Raw genomic sequence first — 24,568 nt, forward strand, 5'->3', positions numbered from 1 at the left:
GTCAAGAACCATATAATCCTCTCAATTGATGCAGAAAAAGCACTTGACAAAATACAGCACCCTTTCCTGATTAAAACCCTTCAGAGTGTAGGGACAGAGGGAACATTCCTCAATTTCATAAAAACCATCTATGAAAAGCCTACAGCAAATGTCATTCTCAATGGGGAAAAGCTGAATGCCTTTCCCTTAAGATCAGGAACACGACAAGGATGCCCACTCTCACCATTATTATTCAACATAGTACTAGAAGTCCCTGCAACAGCAATCAGACAAGAAAAAGGGATAAAGGGTATCCAAATTGGCAAAGAAGAAGTCAAACTGTCTTTCTTCACAGATGACATGATACTTTATATGGAAAACCCAAAAGAAGCCACCCCCAAACTACTAGAAGTTATAGAGCAATTCAGTAATGTGGTGGGATACAAAACCAATGCTCAGAAATCAGTTGCATTTCTATACACGAACAATGAGACTGAAGAAAGAGAAATTAGGGAATCCATTCCATTTAAATGGCACCAAAAATCATACGTTACTCGGAGTTAACTTAACCAGAGATGTAAAGGATCTATATTCTAGAAACTACAGATCATTCTTGAAAGACATTGAAGAAGACACAAAAAGATGGAAAAATATTCCATGCTCATGGATCGGAAGAATAAACATAGTTAAAATGTCTATGCTACCCAGAGCAATCTACACTTTCAATGCCATCCCGATCAAAATACCAATGACATTTTTCAAAGAACTGGAACAAACAACCCTTAAATTTGTGTGGAACCAGAAAAGGCCCCGAATCGCCAAGGAATTGCTGAAAAGGAAAAACAAAGCTGGGGGCATCACAATGCCGGATTTCGAGCTGTACTACAAAGCTGTGATCATCAAGACAGCATGGTACTGGCTCAAAAACAGACACACAGACCAATGGAACAGAATACAGAACCCAGAAATGGACCCTCGGCTCCTCGGGCAACTAATCTTTGACAAAGCAGGAAAAAAAATCCAGTGGAAAAAAGACAGTCTCTTCAATAAATGGTGCTGGGAAAATTGGACAGCTACATGCAAAAGCATGAAACTTGACCACTCTCTCACTCCATACACAAAGATAAACTCCAAATGGATGAAAGACCTCGACATAAGACAGGAATCCATCAAAAAAATATATAGACTATTTCGTCTTTAGCTTTTTATAAATATTTTAAATAGGTAAATTTAAAAAATATCTATATCTAGGGTATAGAGACACCAAACACCAAGTCTGTAAGAAAAGCTCAAAGCTGTCAGTCTAATCAGGACCTTGCCAATATACCTGGGGCAATTCTGTTTACTTCAAAGGCAGTTCCTTGCCCAGCCCGGAGAAATGGAGAGATGGACAACTGAGGACACTCCAGCAAAGGCTGACTATGGTCCCAGAATGTTTGCTGAGCTGGCTTCAAGATGTGTCTTCCTTGAACTTCTCTAGGCTTGTCTCATTTTATCTTCATTATATTTTCCTCTAGTTTCTTCTGTCTTTCCAATGTGGATACCTTTGTGGTAACATTGTCCAGCTCTTTATCATCTACCCATGCTTCCTAGTTGACTGTGCACCCCTACTCTGCTGGAGAGCTTCCTTGGGTCACTCCTCTGACCCAAGTGACATCCTTGGGTTTGTGATCCCCCTTTCCTTTCCTGGCCAAATAAAGGAAACCAGAATCTGTCTAGTTTACCTGTTTCTCTTGTTAATCTGTCTTATTACAGAGCCCAGCCCAGAACCTAAGATGGGTAGAGAAAAACATTCCTCCTTTACACTAACGTGGTATCCCAGAGCTTGCCTCCTTTCTGGCTCAGGGCAGACAGAAATAATCACGTAAAAGTCCTCAGACTTGGAGTCAGAGAAACATGAAAAACGTATGATTTCACTCATATGTTGAATTTAAAAAGCAAAACAGATGAATGTAAGGGAAGGGAAGGAAAAATAAGATGAAAATTGAGAGGGAGGCAAACCAAGAGAGACTTTTTTTTTTATAATAATTTTTTATTATATTATGTTAGTCACCATACAGTACATTCCTAGTTTTTGATGTAAAGTTCCATGGTTCATTATTCGCGTATAACACCCAGTGCACTATGCAATATGTGCCCTCCTAAACCATGAGAGACTCTTAATCACAGGATAGACACTGAAGGTTGCTGGAGGGCAGATGGGTGGGGGCTGGAGTAACTGGGTGATGGGCATTAAGGAGGGCACTTGATGTAATGAGTACTGGGTGTTTTATGCAACTGATGAATCACTATATTCTACCTCTGGAACTAAAAAAAAAAAAGAAAGAAAGAAAGAAAGAAAAAACCTCCTCAGACTTAATTGAACAGCAGTCCTAAATATGTTTCCTGGTTTAACTATAAAAGACACGAAATATTTCAATGTACCTTCTGAATCCCTATTTAAAGGAGCAGAGTTGTAACCACAGACCAAGAAGTATTTGCTCCCAAGTATTAGATATCTTATGAATCGATAAAGAACTGACAATAATAGCTCGATTACAGGGAAGGAGATGTTCTGGGCAAATACATCCTTTGTGTTACTAACTCTGGTGTTACTAAAAGTAGCTCTGTGACACTGCGCAGGGCAAGGGCATTTTTCTGCTTTGTAAACACCTCTGAAATTCGTTTTTGCATGTGTTTGACTTGGTTGATCTCCTCCAATTTTTTAGGAATATCAAGCTCTGCAATCCTATTTTAGGTCATTAAGAGCTCAGTCAATGTTTGTTGAATAATTAAATCGGCAGAAAAATGTAGAAATTAAGTTTCATACACATTTTCCCTCAGATGGTAACTATAGCCTGACACAGACGTAGAAAAGTTTCAGATGTTTTTAACATATAAAATGCTGACTTTGCACTGTCGGTTTCTCTCATCCCTTGATTCTCCTGAGCAGAATTGTGATCACCTGTTTCCTAAGCCAAATAATTAAAAAATAACAATAGGCCTGCATAATCAAGAATTTCCTAAAAGTTCAATGTTAAAACAAATAAGCTGATTTCCCATTACCAATCAACCAGGCTGCACCCACAGGAAAAACAAACAAAAAACAGTATAGTTACAGGAACAATAGTTTCACATCCCTGATGCTTTAGAAGTTTTGACAGCCTGAGTGCTTTAATAAATGGGTGTCCATGCATCACACAGCAATCTCATTTTTAAGCTTCCAATGAAATTTTTGTCAAGAAAAATAATGCTCCTTGAAACATTATTCACAAGAACCAAGATATGGAGACAACTGAAGTGTCCACAGGCAGATGGATAAAAAAATATCACGTGTGTATATGCGTGCATGCATACACGTGTGTACACAATGGCATAGTATTCGGCCATAAAAAAGGAGGAAATCCTACCATTTGTGACAACGTGGATGAACTAGGAGGTCATTATGCTAAGTGACATAAATCAGATGCAGAAAGACTGTGATCTGCTCGTGAGTCAAGCTCACAGAACCAGAGAATGGAATGGTAGTTGCAGCAGCTGGGAGGTGGGGAAATGAGAGGCTGATCAAAGGGCACAAACTTCCAGTTACAACATGAACAAATTCCAGGATGTCACGTACAGCATGGTGATTACAATGAATACTACTGTACTGAATACTTGGAATTTGCTGAGAGTAAGTCTTCTATGTTCTTACTGGACACACAGTAACTATGAGGTGCTGGACGTGTTAACTGGATCGTGGTAAGCATTTTACAATACATACATGTATTAAATCATCAGGTTGTGTACATCTAAAAACATCATGATGTACATACTCAATACATATAATTTTGTCATTCAAATCTCAATAAAGCTGAAAAAGTTAATAAATTTTCAGGAGCTTTAAAAGCTCATAAAATAAATTAATGATTTATAAGTGACTTTATACTTTGGACACTTTTTCCTCAGTTATGTCACAGGCAGTTCAAGTAAGCCATTGTGATAGAAGGAATTCAACACATTTAAAAATATTTTCTAAGGTAGGAATACATAATTTTGCAAATACCTACAGTCCATATTTTGTATCTGAAATACTCTGTCCTACAGTTTGCCACAAACTTTCATTCCTCAAGCCTTCCATTAATTGAGATTCCTAAAAGCTAGGGCTGCTTTTTTAAATGTTGCACATTCTAAAACTTATTTTCGCAAACTTTCTCTTCTAAATGTCCTTGACCCTAAGCAGTATATTTGGCAAATATTTTTCTTTATGTACTTGTAAAAGGAATTTCAATTTCTTTAGAGTAACTTTAAAGTATACTTGTATAAATGTTGCTACCTATCTGTCCTAGATTATCAATCTTGAAGTAATGTCTGTGTATTTTTAATATATTTCTAACAGCACGTAGCAGAATATCAAATACTAATGTTTAAAATGAAAGTACAAAAAGCCTCTTTGTATTTCTAGCTACAGATGCCTTACTAGTGTGAACTGAATTTAAATTCTGTTATAAAATTCAACATACCAATAATTAAGCATAAGAATATTAATATTTATGGGTTTGTTCATGCAGAACAGCTCTATATCCAACCTTTTCCCCAAAACTCATATATCAAATAAACGACAGAAAGTTAAAATACATTTTTTTGTTGTATTTTTCAGAGGGTTCTAGGGCACAGGCACCTCTGAAATGAAAATAAAGTTGGCTAACACTTGGGACTGTTTATTTTAAAAATAACATTCTTGGATAAAATAAGACAGCACTCATCATAAGAGGACAAGTGATAATACAGTCAAGGGTGTTACAATGAACTCTTCCTCGAAATCCCAGGACAGAACAACTAAGTTTCGATGGTTTTCAGGCAGCCACTTTAGCACTGTTTGGAAACAACAGGAATTCTGATGGGCACTGGTTCATGCAGGTCCATGAAAATTCCAAATGGTACGACGTGGTTGTTACTGTAAAAACGGTACGTGTCGTAAATCTAGATTTAAGGGGTTTAAACTATTTTGATGATTTTTTTTTAAAGCTATCACTGAAACCATGAGAGTAGGAAGGACCTTAATGATGGGTACTGAGGCAGCAAGTCTGACTGGCACAACTGGAGTTTAGGTTCACACATGCTCTCTAGCAGGAGACTTTCTGAGAGTATTTGGATTTCGAATGCTGTCCTTTCTGTATCCACAGCAACATGAGTAATCTTTCCTTTAAATGTCTTTAATAAAATATGTAGGAGTATTTTACTTTATTTTTTTAAAGATTTACTTATTTTAGAGAGAGAGAGCGCGAGTGAGAGAGCAAGCACACGTGCAGGGAGGAGGGGCAGAGGGAGAGGGAGAGAGAATCTCCAGCAGACTCCCCTCTGAGCGCAGAGCTGGACCCATGAGATCATGACCAGAGCCAAAACCAAGAATCAGATGCCTAACCGACTGCACCACCAGGCACCCCTATAACATGTTAAAATGCAGATATCAGCCATCCACATTCCTTGTATTAGATTTCCAAATGCCTTGCCTTACCCTCCTTCTACCTGTTCTTTTAAAAATTCTTCCTTCTTTTTTCGACCAGGATTTTATCTTTTAAATCCAAAGCCATTCACATTAGTCCCTACTTAAAAATCTTAATAGCCCTCTACCCCTATAGTAGTATTCCCCAAACCAAGGCACTGAGTAACCCCCTTTGCGACTGTTTACCATATTTTTTGTTTTCCTGTATTGTTACTTAATAGTTTTTAAAAATGAGCTTCCTTTTAAAACTTACATAAGAAAATTCCACTGTGGAATACAGCTTATCTTGCTTTCTCAGTCAGAAGAGAAGAGGTTATGCAGAGTTAACAAAAGAGCCCCAAATCCCAGTGCCATGTAGGGCTACCATGTCATATGCTCACACAGATCCATATGAGGTCAGGTACAGTTCTACTCCACATTTTCTTTATTCTGTGACCAAAGCTAATGGAACACCTTCTATTCTGGGACATTGCCAACTTTACTCCAGAAGAAAAAGAGGACATGACAAATCCTTACTCTTAAAGCTTCGGCTTAAAAGTGGCGTGGATTGGTTCCACTCGCATTTCTTTGGCCAGAGCAAGTCATGTGGAAAAACCTAGTCCTTCCCTGGCTAGTGCTGCAGATATTTTGAACAATAATACAATCAACCACACTTGCCAAGAATAGAAGATAGTTATGTAAAGAAAACACAATGCTAATAATTTCTAGTTAGATAATGTTTCCTGCCAAGTGTTAAAATCACACTAGTGCCAACTGATCGATCTTTCTTTTCTTTCTTTCTTTCTTTCACCTTTAGAGACTGGGTTTATTTCACTCAATATAACTTGCTTCACTCAACATAATTTGCTTTGATTTTCTTAATATATTAGGAATATTTGGAAGAGAACTGTATCTCACCATGTGATACCATGTCTTATCCACAACCAGGTATCACATAAAGTCATTCACCTAAAATCATTGGCAGTATGCTTTCCATACCTATAAAACATACCTATAAATATCAAATTAAAATTCCTAAATCAAGCTGACAGCTGGATTTAAACTCACATTTCCAGTATCAGCTCCAGTCATGCATTTTCCTTCCTCATCATTCCCTCGACCCCCTTTTTGATAAATCCCAACCTCCCCAGACTCCATCTCTGCCACAGCACATCTTCTGCTTAAATGCACCATTATTTGAGGAACTGAGACTTGGCAATGTTATTTTCTACTTACCAAGCACATGCAATTCAAGCCTTGGCCTTCGCCCTGTCCTTACCCTAAAAAAGTCTCATAGTCTTCTTTAGTCTTTTTTACTGAAAAATAACTGACAGACTCCTTTTCAAATGAAATATGAACTGAAGAATAATTTTAAAAACATAAAAGGAACAAGGACTGACTAGAAATGTACAGTTGGGGCCTAAGATGAAGCGTAGTCAAACACATTATGAGTATTACTACTTGGATAAAACTGTTAAAATGTGTTTATTATTACAATTCAATGTCGACTAAGAAATTGGACACATTAACATGGAGGAGGGAGGTAAATTATTCAGAAATGTTTTTTGCAACATAAACAGCATCATTCTGTAATAAAGTCATTAAATCCAAGAGTTAGGCTAAGTTTCTGGGCTTGAAAAAAGAAGAATCCAGAGGCATGTGAATTACTTACGGATACATGAAACTTACAAATACATACTGTAGAGCTGTAGACCTCGAAGAGATTATCTAGCCTGAGGACTTCTATTCAAGTAAAGACATGAAGGAAAGTGTAATTTAAAAACCAAAATGGATTAAAATATCCTGTATTAGATTCTCTCTCTACTTCTCTAAAATGTATGCTAGCAAAAATTAATTTTGAACTAATTATTAATTTAGAAGCATAGCTTGTGGATTTTAAATTCTTTTTTTTTTTTTTTTTTAAAGATTTTATTTATTTATTCGACAGAGATAGAGAGCCTGATGTGGGGCTCGATCCCATAATGCCGGGATCACGCCCTGAGCCGAAGGCAGACGCTTAACCGCTGTGCCACCCAGGCGCCCCTGGATTTTAAATTCTTAATATGAATAATAAAAACAACAATCCCACTTGTGAATATATTAAGATACTGATATAGTTTGTTAATTACAAAATAAATTTCTTTTTCTAAATGCAAAATGGATATATACCTTTAACAGTTAAAAAAAAAAAAAAAGGTGATGAAGGTAAAATCCTGTTTTTAGCCATTTGGCCTGATTTCATAATAAACTTGATCTTACACTGTCACCATAAATACGTTGCTTCCCTTGCATACCAGTGAAAATTCTGAATATTATTTTAAAATAATTTTTAAAGAGTATTTTTCATGTAGCACAACTACATGCAATATATAGCATGCATGTACTTGAAGGACATGGTTAAGTTTTATTTTTAAAATTTTTTTAGCGTGTTAATTAGTACCAGGTAAACATTTAACATTGTTAATTAAAACTGCATCACCCATTTTTCTTTTAGAGATTCTCTTTCCTGGAAATAAGTATCAACGTAGAAGATTTCACTCAAGTTGGAACACCTCCCATTTGGAACTACAGTACTTTCAAACCCTTATTTTCCAGTGATGGCAACCTTTCCATTTTGTCATTTAACAATTACTGTTGAATGTCTGAATGTACAAGGCACCAGCGGATTAAAAACAGCATGAGGACGCGTGGGTGGCTCAGTTCGTTCAGCGTCTGTCTTTGGCTTAGGTCATGATCTCAGGCTCCCTGCTCGGTGGGGAGTATGCTTCCCTTTGCCTCTACCTCCCCACCCAACTTGTGCTCGCTCAAATAAATAAATAAATGCAAATCTTTAAAAACAGTGCACGATACAGACATCGGAATTTATAATCTAGAAGCAAAGACACATCCAAACCCAAGTCACTATCACAGAAGACAGTATCACTATCGTATAAGGTAGCATGCAATTGCTAAAGGGCAAACGTGGGATTTCGTAAGGATCGTTTCCTGGGGCTAATCAGAGAGACTGCAAGGAAAAAGTGACATGTGATCTAGGCAAAAAATGTCAGGCAGAAGGCGGAAGAAGGAGGGTAAATTCGAGACCGAAAGCACAGTGTGAGGAAAGGCATAGAGGTGGGAAATCACAATGGGTATTAGGGTAGACAGCAAGGGATTTAGATGGGCAGGACTTCCGTGTGGGAGAGGAGTGGGATGCCGGGAAGACAGTCTGGGTGTTGCATCAGAGTGCAGCTTTGAGAAAAATATCTCTGCTGAATGAATACAATAAACCAGGCATTCAGTGTGAGTTAGAACAATGAACTGCCAAATAGGGCCTCTATCTAGCTATTTTAGTGTGCTAATTACAGAGTGAAAATGTTGTTATTATAGGAAACAAATACTGAATCAGCACATTAAGAAAGTTTGCCTCATTAGCAATACTTTTAAAGAGTCAGGATGTTTGAAGCTCCAGAATAGATTATCTATGGTTTTGTGTGTAGAGAGAGCCAAGAGAAAGGGAGGTGGATGAAGAGGCAGACAAATGAATGGAAGGTATTTGAATGCGCACCTGTTAGGAGCTTATTCTAATCTAGAAAATGTGTTATTGACAAATCTAAGAAAAACAATTAGTACAGGATACTTAACACTAACATTTACACAAGGTATTACATTTAAAAGTGTCTTCGGATACACTCTTACATAATCTTCATAAAAACCATATTGTTCAACACAACAAGTGTATTATTCCCATTGTACAGATGAGAAGTGGGGCTGAGGGAGGCCCAGACTGTCCAGGTGCCATTGACAAACAAGCTAAATGATAAAGGCTGAAATTAGAATCTATTCTGCCTTTTTTTTGCCTTCTTTCTAACACAGATTGAAGCAGCCAACCACAGTGGCTAAGTCAGAGGAGGCCTGTCACTCGGGACAGAGAAAAGTGACGAAAACTGTCTTTTTTTGAAGGGGAGTGGTAAAGAATTTGAAATTATTCTAAGAATATTCTACAAACATAAAAGTTCTCTGCATATTTTGTTTAGTTCTTCATGTTTTTCCCTAGGTAATCTGTGCCTCACTTTTCTCTAGTAGTGAGTATACTCAAGGAATAATGCTCTAAACATATAAATAAAATGTAAGAATAAGTTAACATAAAAGAAGTAATATACATTTCTATTAAAAAGTTGTACTATCTGTTATTTGCAAACAGTAAGAACAAAACTCCTATTTTGAGGCCGCTGACCTCTAGACCTTCTACAGAGGATGAGAGAAATGCCTAATTTTAGTGTCCCCTTATCACTAGTGTACATTTCTAATATGTTTTTAAGTTAATTCTGTGAAGTACAGGAAAGTACATATACAGATTTCATGACATATTCATAATTCTAAAAAGCAAACTTTCAGTATTTATCTATTGAAAAAAGAATCATAAGGGTTAAAACTGTAAAGCATTACATCCAGAAATATTTAATCAATTAACTCACTAATGAAGCTTGGCTGATGAAAATTATACACTGGGTGCTTTTAAAAGAAGCTCAAGTTTTCATTTTAAGCAATAATTGCATTTCCTTTAGATATTTCTTTGTAATTAGTATATTTAAAATGTAGTCTAGATTTTCAGTCAAATACCATAGAATTTACTTCTACTTCTTTGCAGTAATTCCCTAATAAAATGATTAATGACAACAGCATAATGATTAATAATGATACATTATACTTTATACCTTCTAGGAGATATAAGTAATTAACAGATTTCATTGCCTTCATCAGTTCTGTGAGGTAGACAGAATGAGAGCATTATTTTTCTTTTTATGGGAATTTAGAATACATAAGAGGTTAAGGCCATATCAAATAATATTTACATATTTCCTGTGTCCATGGATATGAATAGTTCATAAATGTGGGGAATATTTATTCTATACAATATTTCATTTATGTGCCTACTACAAACCAATGTAATCTGTCAAAATGATAAGAGTTTATAGCTTCCCAGACTGGTTACATGCTAATGATTACCAACTTTTATCATTACTTTGCTTAATTTTACTAAATTCCAGGAATGTACTCAAAAAAAACAATAGTTGCATGAAAGAATTTAAAGAGATATTAATTCATTTTGACTTGAGAATTTTAAGTTTCAGAGTTTGAAAATTACTGGTGTAGTTAATATGCAATGGGAGAAACTGCCTTGGAAATATACAGGAATATCTGTCTCAAGAGCCAGCCTTCTAAAGCCTAGGACAGAACTGGGTCTGCATCTGGATTTCCTAAAGTCTAGGCTTGAGTGCTTTCTACTCTAAGTTTGTGAAACACACAATTGCAATGTTATCAGTGTTGCCTTTATCAGTATATGCTGCAAAGCAATATAGTTGTGAAAATCAGTTTAAAAGACTAGTTTAAAAGAACTGCAGTCATTGACTATAAATGCACTCACTAAGTTTAAAAATAAGACTTACTCTTTTGCTGTGCAAAAGCTTATTATTTTGGTGTGGTCCCAATAGTTTATCTTTGCTTTTGTTTCCCTTGCTTTAGGAGACATATCCATAAATATTGCTAAGGCTGATGTCAGATTATGGCCTATGTTTTCTTCTAGTTATTTTATGGTTTCAGGTCTCACGTTTAGGTCTTTAATCCATTTTGAGTTTATTTTTGTGTGTGGTGTATGAAAGTGGTCCCATTTCATTCTTTTGCATGTAGCTGTCCAGTTTTCCCAACACCATTCATTGAAGAGACTCTTTTCCCCATTGTATATTCTTGCCTCCTCTGTCATACATTAATCGACCATAAAAGCAGTGGTTTATTTCTGGACTCTACTCTGTTCCACTGATCTGTATGTCTAGTTCTGTGCCATACTGTTTTGATTACTACGGCTTTCTAATATACCTTGAAATCTGGGATTGTGATGCTTCCAGCTATGTTCCTTTTTCTCAAGATTGCCTGGACTCTTAGAAGTCTTTTGTGATTTTAGGAATTATTTGTTCTAGTTCTGTGAAAAATACAATTGGTATTTTGATAGGGATTGCACTGAATCTGTAGATTGTTTGGATAGTATGGACATTTTAATGAGATTAATTCTTTCAATCCATGAGCATGATATAACCTTCTGTGTGTCTATGTCATCTTTGAGTTCTTTCACCATTGTCTCAGTTTTCAGAGTACGGGTCTTTCATTTCCTTGGTTACATTTATTTTAAGGTTTTTTTATTCTTTTTGATGCAACTGTAAATAGCTTCTCTTTCTGCTACTTTGTTAATAGTGTATAAAAATGCAACAGATTCCAGTATATTGATTATGTATCCTGCAACTTTACTGAATTCATTTATCAGTTTTAAGAGCTTTTTTTGGTGGAGTCTCTAGGGTTTCTATATATATAGTATCACGTCATCTGTAAATAATGGCAGTTTTCTTCCTTACCAATTTGAATGCCTTTTAATTCCTTTTCTTGTCTGCCTGCTGCAATTAGGAGTTCTAGTACTGTGTTGAATAAAAGTAGTGGGAGTGGACATCCTTGCCTTGTTCCTGATCTTAGAGGAAAAGCTTTCAGTTTTCACCATTGAGTATGATATTACCTCTCGGTTTTTCATATGTAGACTTTATTAGTTTGAGGTATGTTCCCTCTAAACCCACTTTTGTTTAAAGTTTTTATCATGAACATATGCATTTTGTCAGATCTTTTTCTGCATCTATGGAAATAACCATATGGTTTTTATCCTTCCTCTTGTTAATGTGACGTATCACAATGAATGGTTTATGAATATTGAGCCACGCTTGCATCCCTGTGATCAAAGCTTTTGCACAGCAAAGGAAAGCATCAACAAAACAAAAAGACAACCTAGTGAATGGGGGCAGATATCTGCAAATGATATACCTGATAAAGGGTCCACATTCAAGATATATAAAGAACTTACACAACTCAATACCAAAAACCAACCTGAAGTTGAAAAAAAAAAATGGGCAGAGCACCTAAGCAGACATTTTTCCAAAGAAGACATCCAGATGGCCAACAGACACATGAGAAGATGCTCAATATCGATAATCATCAGGCAAATGCAAATCAGAACCACAACGGGATAGCACCTCACACCTGTCAGAGTGGCTAGTATGAGAAAATAAGATATAACAAGTACTGATGAAGACATGGAGAAAAGGGAACCATCGTACACTGTTGGTGGGAATGTAAATTGGTGCAGCACACTATGGGGAAGCACAGAGGTTCCTCAAAAAACTAAAAATAGAACTACCATGTGATCCAGTTATTCCTCTATGAGGTAATTACCCAAAGAAAGCAAAAACAACAGTTTGAAAAGACAGATACGTGTACCCATATGTTTACTGCAGCATTATTTATAATAGTCAAGATACGGAAGCAGCCCAAGTGTCCAACAGATGCCTGGATGAAGATGTGGTGTACGCACAACGGAATACTACTCAACAACATGGGTGGACCTCATGGGTATTATACTAAGTGATATGAGTCAGAGAACCAAATACCATATGATTTCACTTACACGCAGAATCTAAAAACCAATAAATGAACAAAATGACAAAAAACCAGATTCTTCAGTACAGAGAATAAACTGGAGGTTGCCTGCGGGGATGTTGGCTGGGGGATGGAGGAAATAGGTAAATGGGATTAAAAGGTATAAACTTCCAGTTACACAATAAATAAGTCACACAGATGAAATGTATAGCATAGGGAATATGACCAATAACAAAAAAGGTCTCACTCTGAAATTGTATTTTATGCTCTTATGGTATATGAGAGGTGACATACCTGCCCCAGGCTGCCTCATTCGTAGACGCTTTATTAACTGGAACACAGGAGGAGTCAATGACAGTTGATTTGTTCATCCTGTAGCAGAAACCACAGTCTGGATCCAACATACAGTCATTACAGTAACTGTAAGATAAAGAGTTACGTCACGTTAGAGACAACTGGCGTTCTTCTGCACTTTCCACTATACTTTGCAGGGAGCTTGGGGCCATGGCACTCACTTTAGCCATGGCAAAGGGACATGTGCTGGGGCTGCTGGGAGCTGGCAGGTCTCCCCCACCTGTCCCTCCCTTGGCTACAGCAACTGTGGAAGCCGCTTTGAGATGGAGGAGGCTTGGGTCTGAGACACTGGGTGTAAAAGATCCCCAGCTGTCCCTCAGCAAATCAACATTTGCTTTTCTAAGCCACTGAAATTTGTTATCAAAGCATGGACTGGCCCAATGTAACCCAGCTGAGTGGTTCCAAATTGTACCAAAGCATTTATTTCTCTTAACTGTCTCCATTATGTACCCTATCTCTTAAAGGTAGGAAATACATTTCCCAATATATATAATGAAATAGAAAATTCAAAGAATGAAAAACATTACATCTGATGAAAAAAGTTAAAAACAAAAATACCACCACCCCAACAATGGTCACTGTTAACGTCTTGGTAGGACATCTGCACTCTTAACAAATCTACACTGAGTATCAACTATGTGCTGTGCTTAATTTAAAATAAGTTGGTAAAGGAAAAAAGGCTAACTTTTCTCTAAGTTAATTACATCTACTGGTTGGATCACAGAGCCATAATCAATTATGTGAGCAATGGCTCACATTAACAGCACTGTCCTAACTGCAGAAAATTGTAAAGAGGCAAAATCCTTTAGAGGGCAGGGTTTTCCAACCTAAGTTTACAAAGCACTGGTAAATGTGTTTTCTTGCTGTCAAACTCATTTGCCAGACAATTCTGGAGAACCTCAAACATGGCAGGCACACTCAGGGCACTGCAGGCACTAAGATGAATAGGACAAAGTCCCTGCTCCTGGGTAGATAAAAGGCAAGGACAGGAACAGATACACAAATAAATAAAGGCAGTGTAACAGAAATCAGGGTGAACTACTCTAAGGACAGAGGCCTGTTCATTTGCCTGTAAGAGGTGGGGATAGTTTGGGAGGAGATACTTGAAGTAGATCATAAAAGAAATTTACCAGGCAAAGAGGTAGAGGGAAGGGCATTTCAGAGGACTGCTTATTTTACAATTAGAGATCAGTCAGCACAGACTTATTATTGACTGTGTACAAGTAATTATGCGATTGGGGTGTGGGGGAGAAACAGGGTAAGTACTACTGCCAGTCATCCAAAAAAAGATGCGAATCCTCAAAATCAAAATAAGTCTTTGATTAATTTAGCTGAATGGGAAAACACTGGCATTGTTTAAAAACAAGATTATCATTTCAGTCTCCTTCTGTAAACTTTTCCTTTGCAAACAGCCATCCTTAATTTTAAATGAGACCAGACCCCGGGAGGCATAGCTTGGAGATACTGCGGATTCGGTTCCAGACCAATGCAATAAAGCAAATACCACAATAAATGAATTTTTTGGTTTCCCAGTGCATACAAAAGTCATGTTTACTCTATACTATGGTCTCTTGTGGATGCAACAGCATTATATCTAAAAAAACCAACGTGCATATCTTAACTTAAAAATACTTTATTGCTAAAAAATGCTACCATCACCCAAGCTTCCAGCAAGTCATAATCACTGATCACAGATCACCCTAACAAATAGTAATGAAAAAGTCTGAACTCTTGTGAGATTTACTAAAAGATGACAGATACGAAGTGAGCAAACACTGCTGGAAAAATAGTGCCGAGAGACTCGCTTGATGCACGGTTGCTGCAAAAATACAATTTGTAAAGAACACAAGATTCTGTGAGATGCAGTAAAGCGAAGCACGGGAAAACGAGGTATGTCTGTCCTAAAAGCAAAAGAGAGCCTTTGACAGCCGACTGAAAGGTCAACATACTTTAGCGAGGTGATACAGCATTGCAAATATAAAAAGGTCCACACCTGTGCTAAGCAAACTAAACAGAACAGGAGCGTTAGAAGTCCTGTGAGCTTCCGGCTTTCACGACTCCACGGGCTAATCTGGAAAGAAAGGAGCTCCTACCAGGACTTTGTTGGTTTCTTCCCCCCACGTGAGGAGGAATCTAACCCTGATTTTTCCAGTGGCTTCAAAGGATACTTATTTGGGAAAGGCTGACTCATCCAATGCTAGAGAAATGACTCTATATCTTTAAAAATAAGTAATTCCTGTAACAGGCCAAAAAAAAAAAAAAAAAAAGTAATGTTGAAGGCTCACAGTTACCGAGAACCGATGACACGTGCGGGTCAGACCTCACGAGGTGGCACTGCTCGGGCTCTGCGTCCTCCCGTCATCACGCACTCACCCGACGCTGACCACAACCTCCCGCTCTTCCAGCTGCTGACCCACGATCCCGGCTCTGCCCTGGCGACTGGCTCAGGGCAGGTATTTTCCACTTACCATGTGCCAGGCACTATGCTGGGGGTTGGGCCACAGCAGTAAACGGAACAGATTCCCTGTGCTCGAGGAGCTGTCAGACCTCCTGGCCACTGGGGATCATGCCTCTACTTGTTCCCTACTCACTGGCTTTTTACTTTCTTTAGTTCCATCCTTCTCTAGCTTACTGATGGTGGCCTAGCATTTCAACATTCTAAATTTCCCTGCCAATTTATCTTTCCATCTCACCCGCCTAGCAAAAATCCTAGCCATGTGTGAGTGTAAACGTTTGCCTTTTCTATGCCTTCCCCACAGACCCAAATGCAGCTGAGGGAATCACACCACAGGCAGACCAGCAGTTCTCTCTAGTACCGGCTACCAGCCTCCAAAGCAGCCTCACGGCCTGACGTGCCTCCTAATTTTCTCTGGTCAACTCCATACAAGGACTTTTCCAACCACATTACACAGGGACTATTCTTCAAATCTCCAATGCTGTGTCCTTCGAGTCACTTCATAGCCAGCTTCACCGCAAGTCCACCTTCACACAGAAAACAGAAGTGGTAAAGATGGTAACTTTATACTCCTATTGCAAACCCAGAAGCAATCATACTTTCCTCTGCTCCAGTTACAAAGAGAAGTTGTTTTTCTTCTCTATCTGGGCTTTCATTCCATTCCATCTCCTTAGCCCATTTCAGACCCTTTTGATTACTGCTCCTTCTTTCTTTTACACATCTCTTGTCTTAAGGTGGAAGGTTAGCTTTTTGATTGGATATCTCGCTTCCTTTTTACTGCAGGAAGTTGAGCTATGAATTTCCCTCTGAACACTGCTGAACGTGCATCCCCTATTTGCTATGTTTGGTCTTCATTTTCATTCATCTCAAGGAATTTTCTAATTTTCCTTGTGACTCCTTTGACCTACTGGATTAAGACATGTGATTTAATTTTCACATATTCATGAATTTCCCCAATTTTTTTCTGTTAGTGATTTCCAGGCTCACTTCACTGTTATGGGAAAACACATACCTAATTAGTATGATTTCAGATCTTTTCAGTTTATTGAGGCTTGTTCTGTGGCCTGGCATGTGATCTATCCTGGACAATGTTCCTTGTGTACTTAAGGAATGTATATTCTGTTGGAAGTGGAGTATTTGTGAAACATCTGCTAGATCTGGATGATTTGTAGTTGATATACTAATTTTGGGGGGGCAGGATGTTTTAGATCCTCTTTTTTTTAATTTAAATTTCAGTTAGTTAACATACTGTGCAATACTGGTTTCAGGAGAATTCAGTAATTCATCACTTACGTACAACACCAAGTGCTCATCACAAGTGCCCTCCTTAATACCCATCACCCACCTCCCTCCATCAACCCTTAGTTTGTTTTCTATTTTTAAGAGTCTCTTATGGTTTGTTCCCCGCCCCCCATATGTTCATCTATTTTCTTTTTAAAAAAATATTTTATTTATTTATTTAGAGACAGCACAAACGTGAGGGGCAGAGGGAGAGAGAAAATCTCAAGCAGACTCCACACTGAGCATGGAGCCTGACACACGGCTCGATCCCAGGACCCCTGAGATCATGACCTGAGCCAAAACCAAGAATCAGATGCTAACAGACTGCACCCCATCTATTTTCTTTCTTAAATTGCACATGAGTGGAATACCATATGGTATTTGTCTTTCTCTGACTTATTTCACTTAGCATAATACACTCTAGCTCCATCCACATCATAGTGAATGGTAAGATTTCATTCTTTTTGATAGCTGAGTAATATTCCATTACATATACATATGTGTGTATGTGTATACATGTGTGTATGTATCTATGTATACACACACACACAGATACACACACACATACACCACATCTCCACATCTTTATCCATTCATCAGTCAATGGACATTTAGGCTCTCTCCAAAGTCTGGCTATTGTTAATAATGTTGCTATGAACATCGGGGTGCATGTGCCCCTTCAGATCAGTATTTTTGTATCCGGTGCAATTGCCAGATTGTAGCATAGCTCTATTTTTAACTTTGTGAGGGACCTCCATACTGTTTTCCACAGTGGCTAGACAAGTTTGCATTCCCACCAGCAGTGTAAGAGGGTTTCCCTTTCTCCTCGTCCTCACCAACATCTGTTATTTCCTGTGTTGTTAATTTTAGCCACCCTGACAAGCATGAGGTGGTATCTCATCATGGTTTTGATTTGTGTTTCCCTGATGACAAGTGATGTGAGCATCATTTCCTGGGTCTGGTAGCCATCTGGATGTCTTCTTTGGAAAAGTGTCTATTCCTGTGTTTTGCCCATTTCTTAACTGGATTATTTGGTTTTTGGGTGTTGAGTTTGATAAGTTCTTTAGATTTTGGAAACTAAACCTTTATCAGATATGTTGTTTGCAAATATGTTCTTCCATTCCATAGGCTGCCTTCTAGTTTTGTTGTTTTCTTCTCTGTGCAGCTTTTTATCTTGATTTAGTCCTGATATTTCATTTTTGCTTTTGTTTCCCTTGCCTGTGGTAACGTGTCTAGCAAGAAGTTGCTATGGCTGAAGCCAAAGAAGCTATTGCCTGTGTATTCCTCCGGGATTCTGATGGTTTCCTGTCTCACATTTAGGACTTTCACCCATTTTGAATTTATTTTCATGTATGGTGTAAGAAAGTAGTTCAGTTTCATTCTTTTGTGTGTTGTTGTCCAGTTTTCCCAACATGATTTGTTGGAGACACTGTCTTTTTTCCATTGGATATTCTTTCCTGCTTTGTCAAAAATTAGTTGACCATATAGTTGTGGGTCCATTTCTGGGCTTTCTATTCTATTCCACTGATCTGTGTCTGTTTTTGTGCTGCCAATATGATGCTGTCTTGATGACTACAGCTTTGTAATATAGTTTGAAGTCTGGAATAGTGATGCCTCCAGCTTTGCTTTTCCTTTTCAAGACTGCTTTGGATATTTGTGGTCTTTTGTGGTTCCATACAAATTTTAGGATTTTTTTGTTCAACCTATGTGAAAAATGCTGGTGGTATTTTCATAGGGATTGCACTGAATGTGTAGACTGTTTTGAGTAGCAGGATACAAAATCAATGCAGAGAAATCTGTTGCATTTCTATATACCAGTAATGAAGCAGCAGGAAGAGAAATCAAAGAATGTTATGTCTTCTAAAAGGGATACCCTGACTTGCTTTTAAATTTTTATTTTCTAATTCTAGAAAGCTTCAGAAGAGGCAATATTTATGATTATGGTTTCCATGAATGGAAAGATATTTATGAGGTGCTCACTCTTAAGAATTTGCCATTATATTTAAAAATAGTACAATGCTAATCAAAGAAAGTATGCCTCAGTGTCATGCTCTTACAGTTGTCACTGTGATCCAAATTATGACATTAATGAGGAACTCCCTACCCACCCTATGCCTTGAAATATCAGCAAGCTCTCAATAAAAAAAAGTGGTAATGGTAGGAGCACTACGCAGATATCAGCAGCTCCTATCAGGTAAGTGTACCTAGTGAAATGCATAACAGGAATGTGTGTTACAGAGCTTTTTAGGGACACATCAGTGTTTATACAAATACAATCACAAGGACATAAAATAGGCTCTTTTAATATAAAAGAGTTTTCAAATGGTGGTAATAAATAAAATAACATGTAAAACTGTGTACTTACTCTCAATTTATTGACCGAAAAAGTTGCATGTAAATGTGTGTTTGTGTGTATGATACATTTCCTTACCTAAATACACACATGTACATATGCAAACATACGCACATACATGCCATTTTATAATTGCAAAGCTGAAGCTGAGATTTGTGTTTTTAACTATGTTAACCAAAGGTCCGTGTAGCATAATAGGAAAATACTTAGCCCTACTGGAAGAGACAGGCTTGGCAGACTGAGCTCTCTTCTTTTTACCTCCCCTTTAGAGAGTTTGTTGTGAACTTTTCTGAGATAAAATGGGAGAACCAGTCCAAGAATGCATAAAAGATTAGACAGTTACAAGAAATTAGAGCCTACAGTACCCGTAAATGTTAAAAAGGAATGGAAGGAAAGAAACCTACTCTGAGAAACAGGTTAAGTTTACCCCCTTTACGAGCAGACCGAAGAGCAAGAGCTTGTAATTGCTTTTAATCCGCAGGCTTTACTGCTGTGAATCTTCTGCATCTGACTCGGGAATCTTAGCTTCACTTTCTAAGGGGAAGAGATGAGAAATAGGACTATGTTCCAGATATTTGGAAAAAAGACCATTTGTATATGGATTCGATCAGAGAGCCATGAATTATAAGGACTAACTCACAGCTTGATTCAAGCCTCAACCCTGTGATCTCCTGGACCAACACATGGGGGACACGGTGTAACTTGTGTGATGGCACCGTAGAGAGAACCAGCAAACCTGCTGTCAACGTAAGCGACACTTACTCTTCACTTTACTTACTCAGCAGGTATTTCTTGAACACCTGTCTGTCAGGTAACATGGAAACCACTAGGAATAAAAGATGTCCAAGACAAAAATTTCTCCCTTCAGAAGGTCACCGTGCAGTGAGAGAAGGCAAACATACCCTGAACCCTTAGAGATATAATGCGATGGGCAGTAATAACGGTAGACTTTTGTGAGCCTCTGACAGCATAGTGATAGACCTAACTTTGCTAGGGTCAAGAACTTTCACAGAGGAGGTGACGCCAAATGTGCGTCTTGAAGCAAATGTGCAGGAAAATAAAGGTGGAAAGTAATAGTCCAGACAGAGAAAACGATATGGGAAAAGGACATAAGAGTATGTCCTCCTCTGACTCCTGCCGGTCATAGGGACGGGCTGGAGCCCATGGCACCTGGGGAGAAATAGCAAGAAAAGACTGCCATGATAAGAGAGGGGGCTTGTCCCATAGCAAGGATTTTTATCTTCATCATACAGTGGGATGCTGCTACAGAGTTTAAAGAGGGGAGAGATCTGATCAGGTGAGATTTAAGGCAGTAGAGAAGATGGAGTGGAACTTGTCTGGGGGCAGGAGGACATGTTAGAAGATGGTTGGAAGAGCTAAGACGAGAAGTAGTAAGGATGGAGAGCGGAGGAACTACATGCACTTTGGGGACAGACTTGGGGGACTTGGGGCTATTTAAATGTGGGTGTTCTGGATCACACTCAGGTTTTTAAATTGTGAGACACAAAAGAACAGTCAGTTTCACAGGAAACCCAAAGATCGAGCTCTAGGGGTGTTGAGTTTGAGGTACTTATGAAATATCCAGAGAGCTGGGCGGTTGGAAATATGGGCCTCGCACTTAGGGAAGGGAAATAAACTGGAGAAAAAGGTCATGGAGTCTCAGCGTGTCAGTGACAGTAAAGTCACACAAGGGTGATGCTTCCCAGCACAAGTGTACAGAGGGAAGGGACACTGCAAAGAGCAAAAGCAAAGCAGAAAGGACCAAGAGGGGACAGAAAACACTAAGAAGCAGCAGTCTGAGGAAAGGAGGAAACATAAAGGGAGTAGTGTTAAGGGGTAAGGAAAAGCTGGGAACAAGGGAACCACTGCAGGAAAATTTATCACAGAATAATAAATTGAGAGTAGAAAAGTGCCCAGAGTTAACAACACAAAGACCCTGGCAATCTCAGAGCAGCTTTCATGGAGAGGTGAGCCACGACTCGCTTCACGAAGTCAGTGCCAGTAGCTCTCCAGATTTTAAAATAATTTCCAAGCAATTACTTAAGTTCCCCAGAATTTTTTTTAATTCTCACAAGTTCCCTACTTAACAGTCCAAATAAGGGAGAGGGGTCACCTGACATCCACACGCTGGCCAAGAAAGGAGGCAGGTTCTGTTCGAAGTACTCACAGAGAGCCCCAGTCCTGCAGCGGGCTACAAGCAAGGTGGGCTGTCAGGCCCTCAAAAAACCCCCTCCATCCCCCCCACCCCCCCAAGGGTGGTTTCCGGTTAGATTTGGTTCAAAGTCACCTGCCGAGAGCAGCAGGGCAGTTAGGAGCGAGGAGGGGGTGGTAGGGAAAGAGCAGCTGTCATGGGCCACGGAGTGCCATTATCGCTCAAAGTCAGGTGTGAAATCCATGCACGAGGAACGAGCGAGTGAACACAGTTCCTCACAGGGAACGGACATGGGCCTGAGCCAGGGGCTCGCTCTCACGGCTGCACTCGCCACCGCGGACTGCACGCTCGGCCCGCCAGACAGGCATTTTCAGTCCCCGACGCTCCAGCTCACTGGGTTGAATGACATATACTTAAAAACAAATGGACCGTTTTCTGGAGGGCTGAGTTCACACTCGACTTCACAGAGTAGAAACTAAAAATGTTCTAAATGAACCCAAATCAATTTTTTAAAGATGTGCCGAGGAGAGAGAAGAGGGCACGTCCGGTTAAGCCCCTGGTGCCCGTGTGAAACACGTCAACAACTGATGAAATGAAAACGGGCCGTCCTTTCTCGCCCTCAGACACTAAGCTGCCTCTTATTCGGCTCTTTTTTACTTTAATTGGAAGCATTTTAAAGTTTCAGGACTAGTTTTCTAAATACGTGAACACTTATTTCTCTCCCTTTCTAAAAAGGTCAGAGACTGAAAACTTACATCTTCCTTTCCTTCAACTAGTAAGAAATGAACTATGTGGTTCTAATTGCAATTATTATCTGGATTTTATGTTTCCCCATCTGTTTAGAGTGTCCAGTGCGCTCTGCATTCAGTTCCCTAGCAATTTCTAAAACAGCAGCATCGCTGGCCCTTATAGAACCTCCCCCAGTGAAAGTATCCACAATCGAGAACAATAGCATGAATTCTGGGCACACTTATTTACCACAAATTCTCTCTAAATATCATAATATCCTGTTATTACGAAATTTCACAGGATGTGATTTAAAAGAGGGCCCTCTCTTAATGTGGCTTTCTTCTTCAGGCTTCAAGGAAATTAGCCCTTCTATCTGGTGTTTCTGGAAGTGAGTTATCACAATTACTAACCAGTTTCGTTTGGGTTGTGGACTGAATGTTTGCCAATTGTCTGCTTTAGTCTCTAGCAGTTTAAAAACCAAGCTCAGGTTAAGGAACCTTCTGGCAATTAGATTGACCTTCTTTCTATTTCATTCTAAAAATGACTCCGATCTTTACTTCAACCCTCCCCCCCAAAATTATTCTCCATAAATGGGCAGTACAGGCTAATGAACCTGCAGTAATGCTCTGATTTATAGAGCTGTCATGCTTTGATTCATTCGATAAACAAATTTTAAGGAACCAGTCTACAATGGGGTTGCAGATAATAGTTGATAAACATGGTCTTTTCCCTTGGGATACAGACCTCACAGTTGATTTTGCAAACCAGTCAGTAAAGGACGTTGGAATCGCTCATGGAGGTACGTACAAAGCAAAGAGGAGGGCCGTCTCTACCAACGGTACTACATACTGATCTGACTGAAATTTAAAATATTTCGTATCAATAGGGAGGTATACTCATTTTAATTCATTCAGCAATTCCTTTTATAAAGCACAGTCCTTTTGTAAATAACTTAATTCATTTCTTTTATAGATTTAGTTTCTTAAAGTACAGCACACTTATAATTTCTGCCCTTGAAATGAGCATGCAAGAGTAAATATTTGTGAGATGTCACAGCACTGTAGTATGTTTTACATCGTTAAAGTTTGTGAGAATTAAAAGTTAGCATATATGTATTTTTTTTTTCTTTGAAGAATGTAGAGTCTTGCAACTGGGTAGTTTCTTAGAGATCATGTGCTCTTGAAATGGAAAACCTGAAGTCTAGAATTTAGAACTCACCCCAGGTCACAGTGTGAAAGAGGATAAATGGGGCCTAATTTGCCAGTTTGTTTTCACAAAAAAATGTTTTGATCTATGCTTAGAATATTCTTAGAAGCATTGACCTAGTGCCACTATATTTAAGTTCTCAGCCTTTATATGTATAAAACGTGACATAAATTCATCAGGTCATGTTCAAGAAAGCCTTAAAGAGTAAATCATGAATAACAAATAGCCATTTCTAGATGTTATTCATTTTTCATGCCATTTGTTAGAGCCACAGTTATGATACATGCTCTCTGTAAAAGGTCAATTAGCAGATTCCCCAGGATATTTAAAGTTTTGTGTTACCTTCTAAATGTCAAGTTGAAGTTAGAAATATTGTTACATTTGGGAGAATTTGCCACAAAATAGTCTATATGATGAAAAGAATTTCAGGTCAAGAATGTGCTAGGAAATTTTATCTTGCTTTTGGAAGCCTGAGTGACTCTAAGTCCAAATGACTCTCTGTGGTGGCAAGGAAATGGAATACTGCTTCATACTTGGCCTCTTTTTACTGAGTGACCCACGTGAACCGGTATGGAGTGGTAGAGAGGACAGCTTCTCAAGTTTCTTCAAGAAGGGAAAGGCTTGAGCCTGCACATTCTCTGTGGCATATTCTAGGACAGGTTGCAAAGTAGAAAGAAAAGAAAATAACCAATGGGACAAGGTGTTGGTGCAGGTGAAGACCAGAGGGTCAAGATTAAAAGCCCTGGTGGAGGGATGACCTTCTGCAGAGCCTGGAAGAAAAGAGGTGAAGACAGACCTGGCTACTGAGATCTCTGTTCATGTCTGAGTTTAAAGCTGAGAACATTCCTACCTAGTCTCTTCAGTTTTCGCCGCAAACAAGACAATGCTATCTTCTAAGAGATGTGAGGGGAATAGGATTGGGTTAGAGGAGAGTTGTGGGTGTTTGGGACATCAGTTGTGGGCTGAGGAAAGGCACTGACCAGGGACAGGTCAAAGTTCCCAGACTAGCAGTGAGGATCCAGCTGTGGCTGAATACTGTGAATGTGTACTTTTATCAGTGTGCCTGGTTGTGTTAACTCTCCACCAGTACAGAGCAACCTAGATGCAGAAAGAAAAGAAGGATAGTTGGAAAGTGTCAAGCATAAAAGTTTATAGGTGACATATAGA

General features: G+C 38.7%; 1 protein-coding gene across 1 annotated transcript in view; it reads right to left on the reverse strand.

The window, feature by feature from the left end:
* SLC2A13 (solute carrier family 2 member 13) overlaps positions 1-24,568 on the reverse strand; it is a 375,922-nt gene that overhangs the window by 83,555 nt on the left and 267,799 nt on the right. Inside the window, exon 7 of the mRNA XM_008704707.2 lies at positions 13,166-13,291. Within this exon, the coding sequence (XP_008702929.2) occupies positions 13,166-13,291 (126 nt within the window). The remainder of the gene's footprint in view (positions 1-13,165; positions 13,292-24,568) is intronic.

This window comes from Ursus maritimus, unplaced genomic scaffold (assembly GCF_017311325.1).
Source record: "Ursus maritimus isolate PB19 unplaced genomic scaffold, ASM1731132v1 scaffold_26, whole genome shotgun sequence".
NCBI classification, from domain to species: domain Eukaryota; kingdom Metazoa; phylum Chordata; class Mammalia; order Carnivora; family Ursidae; genus Ursus; species Ursus maritimus.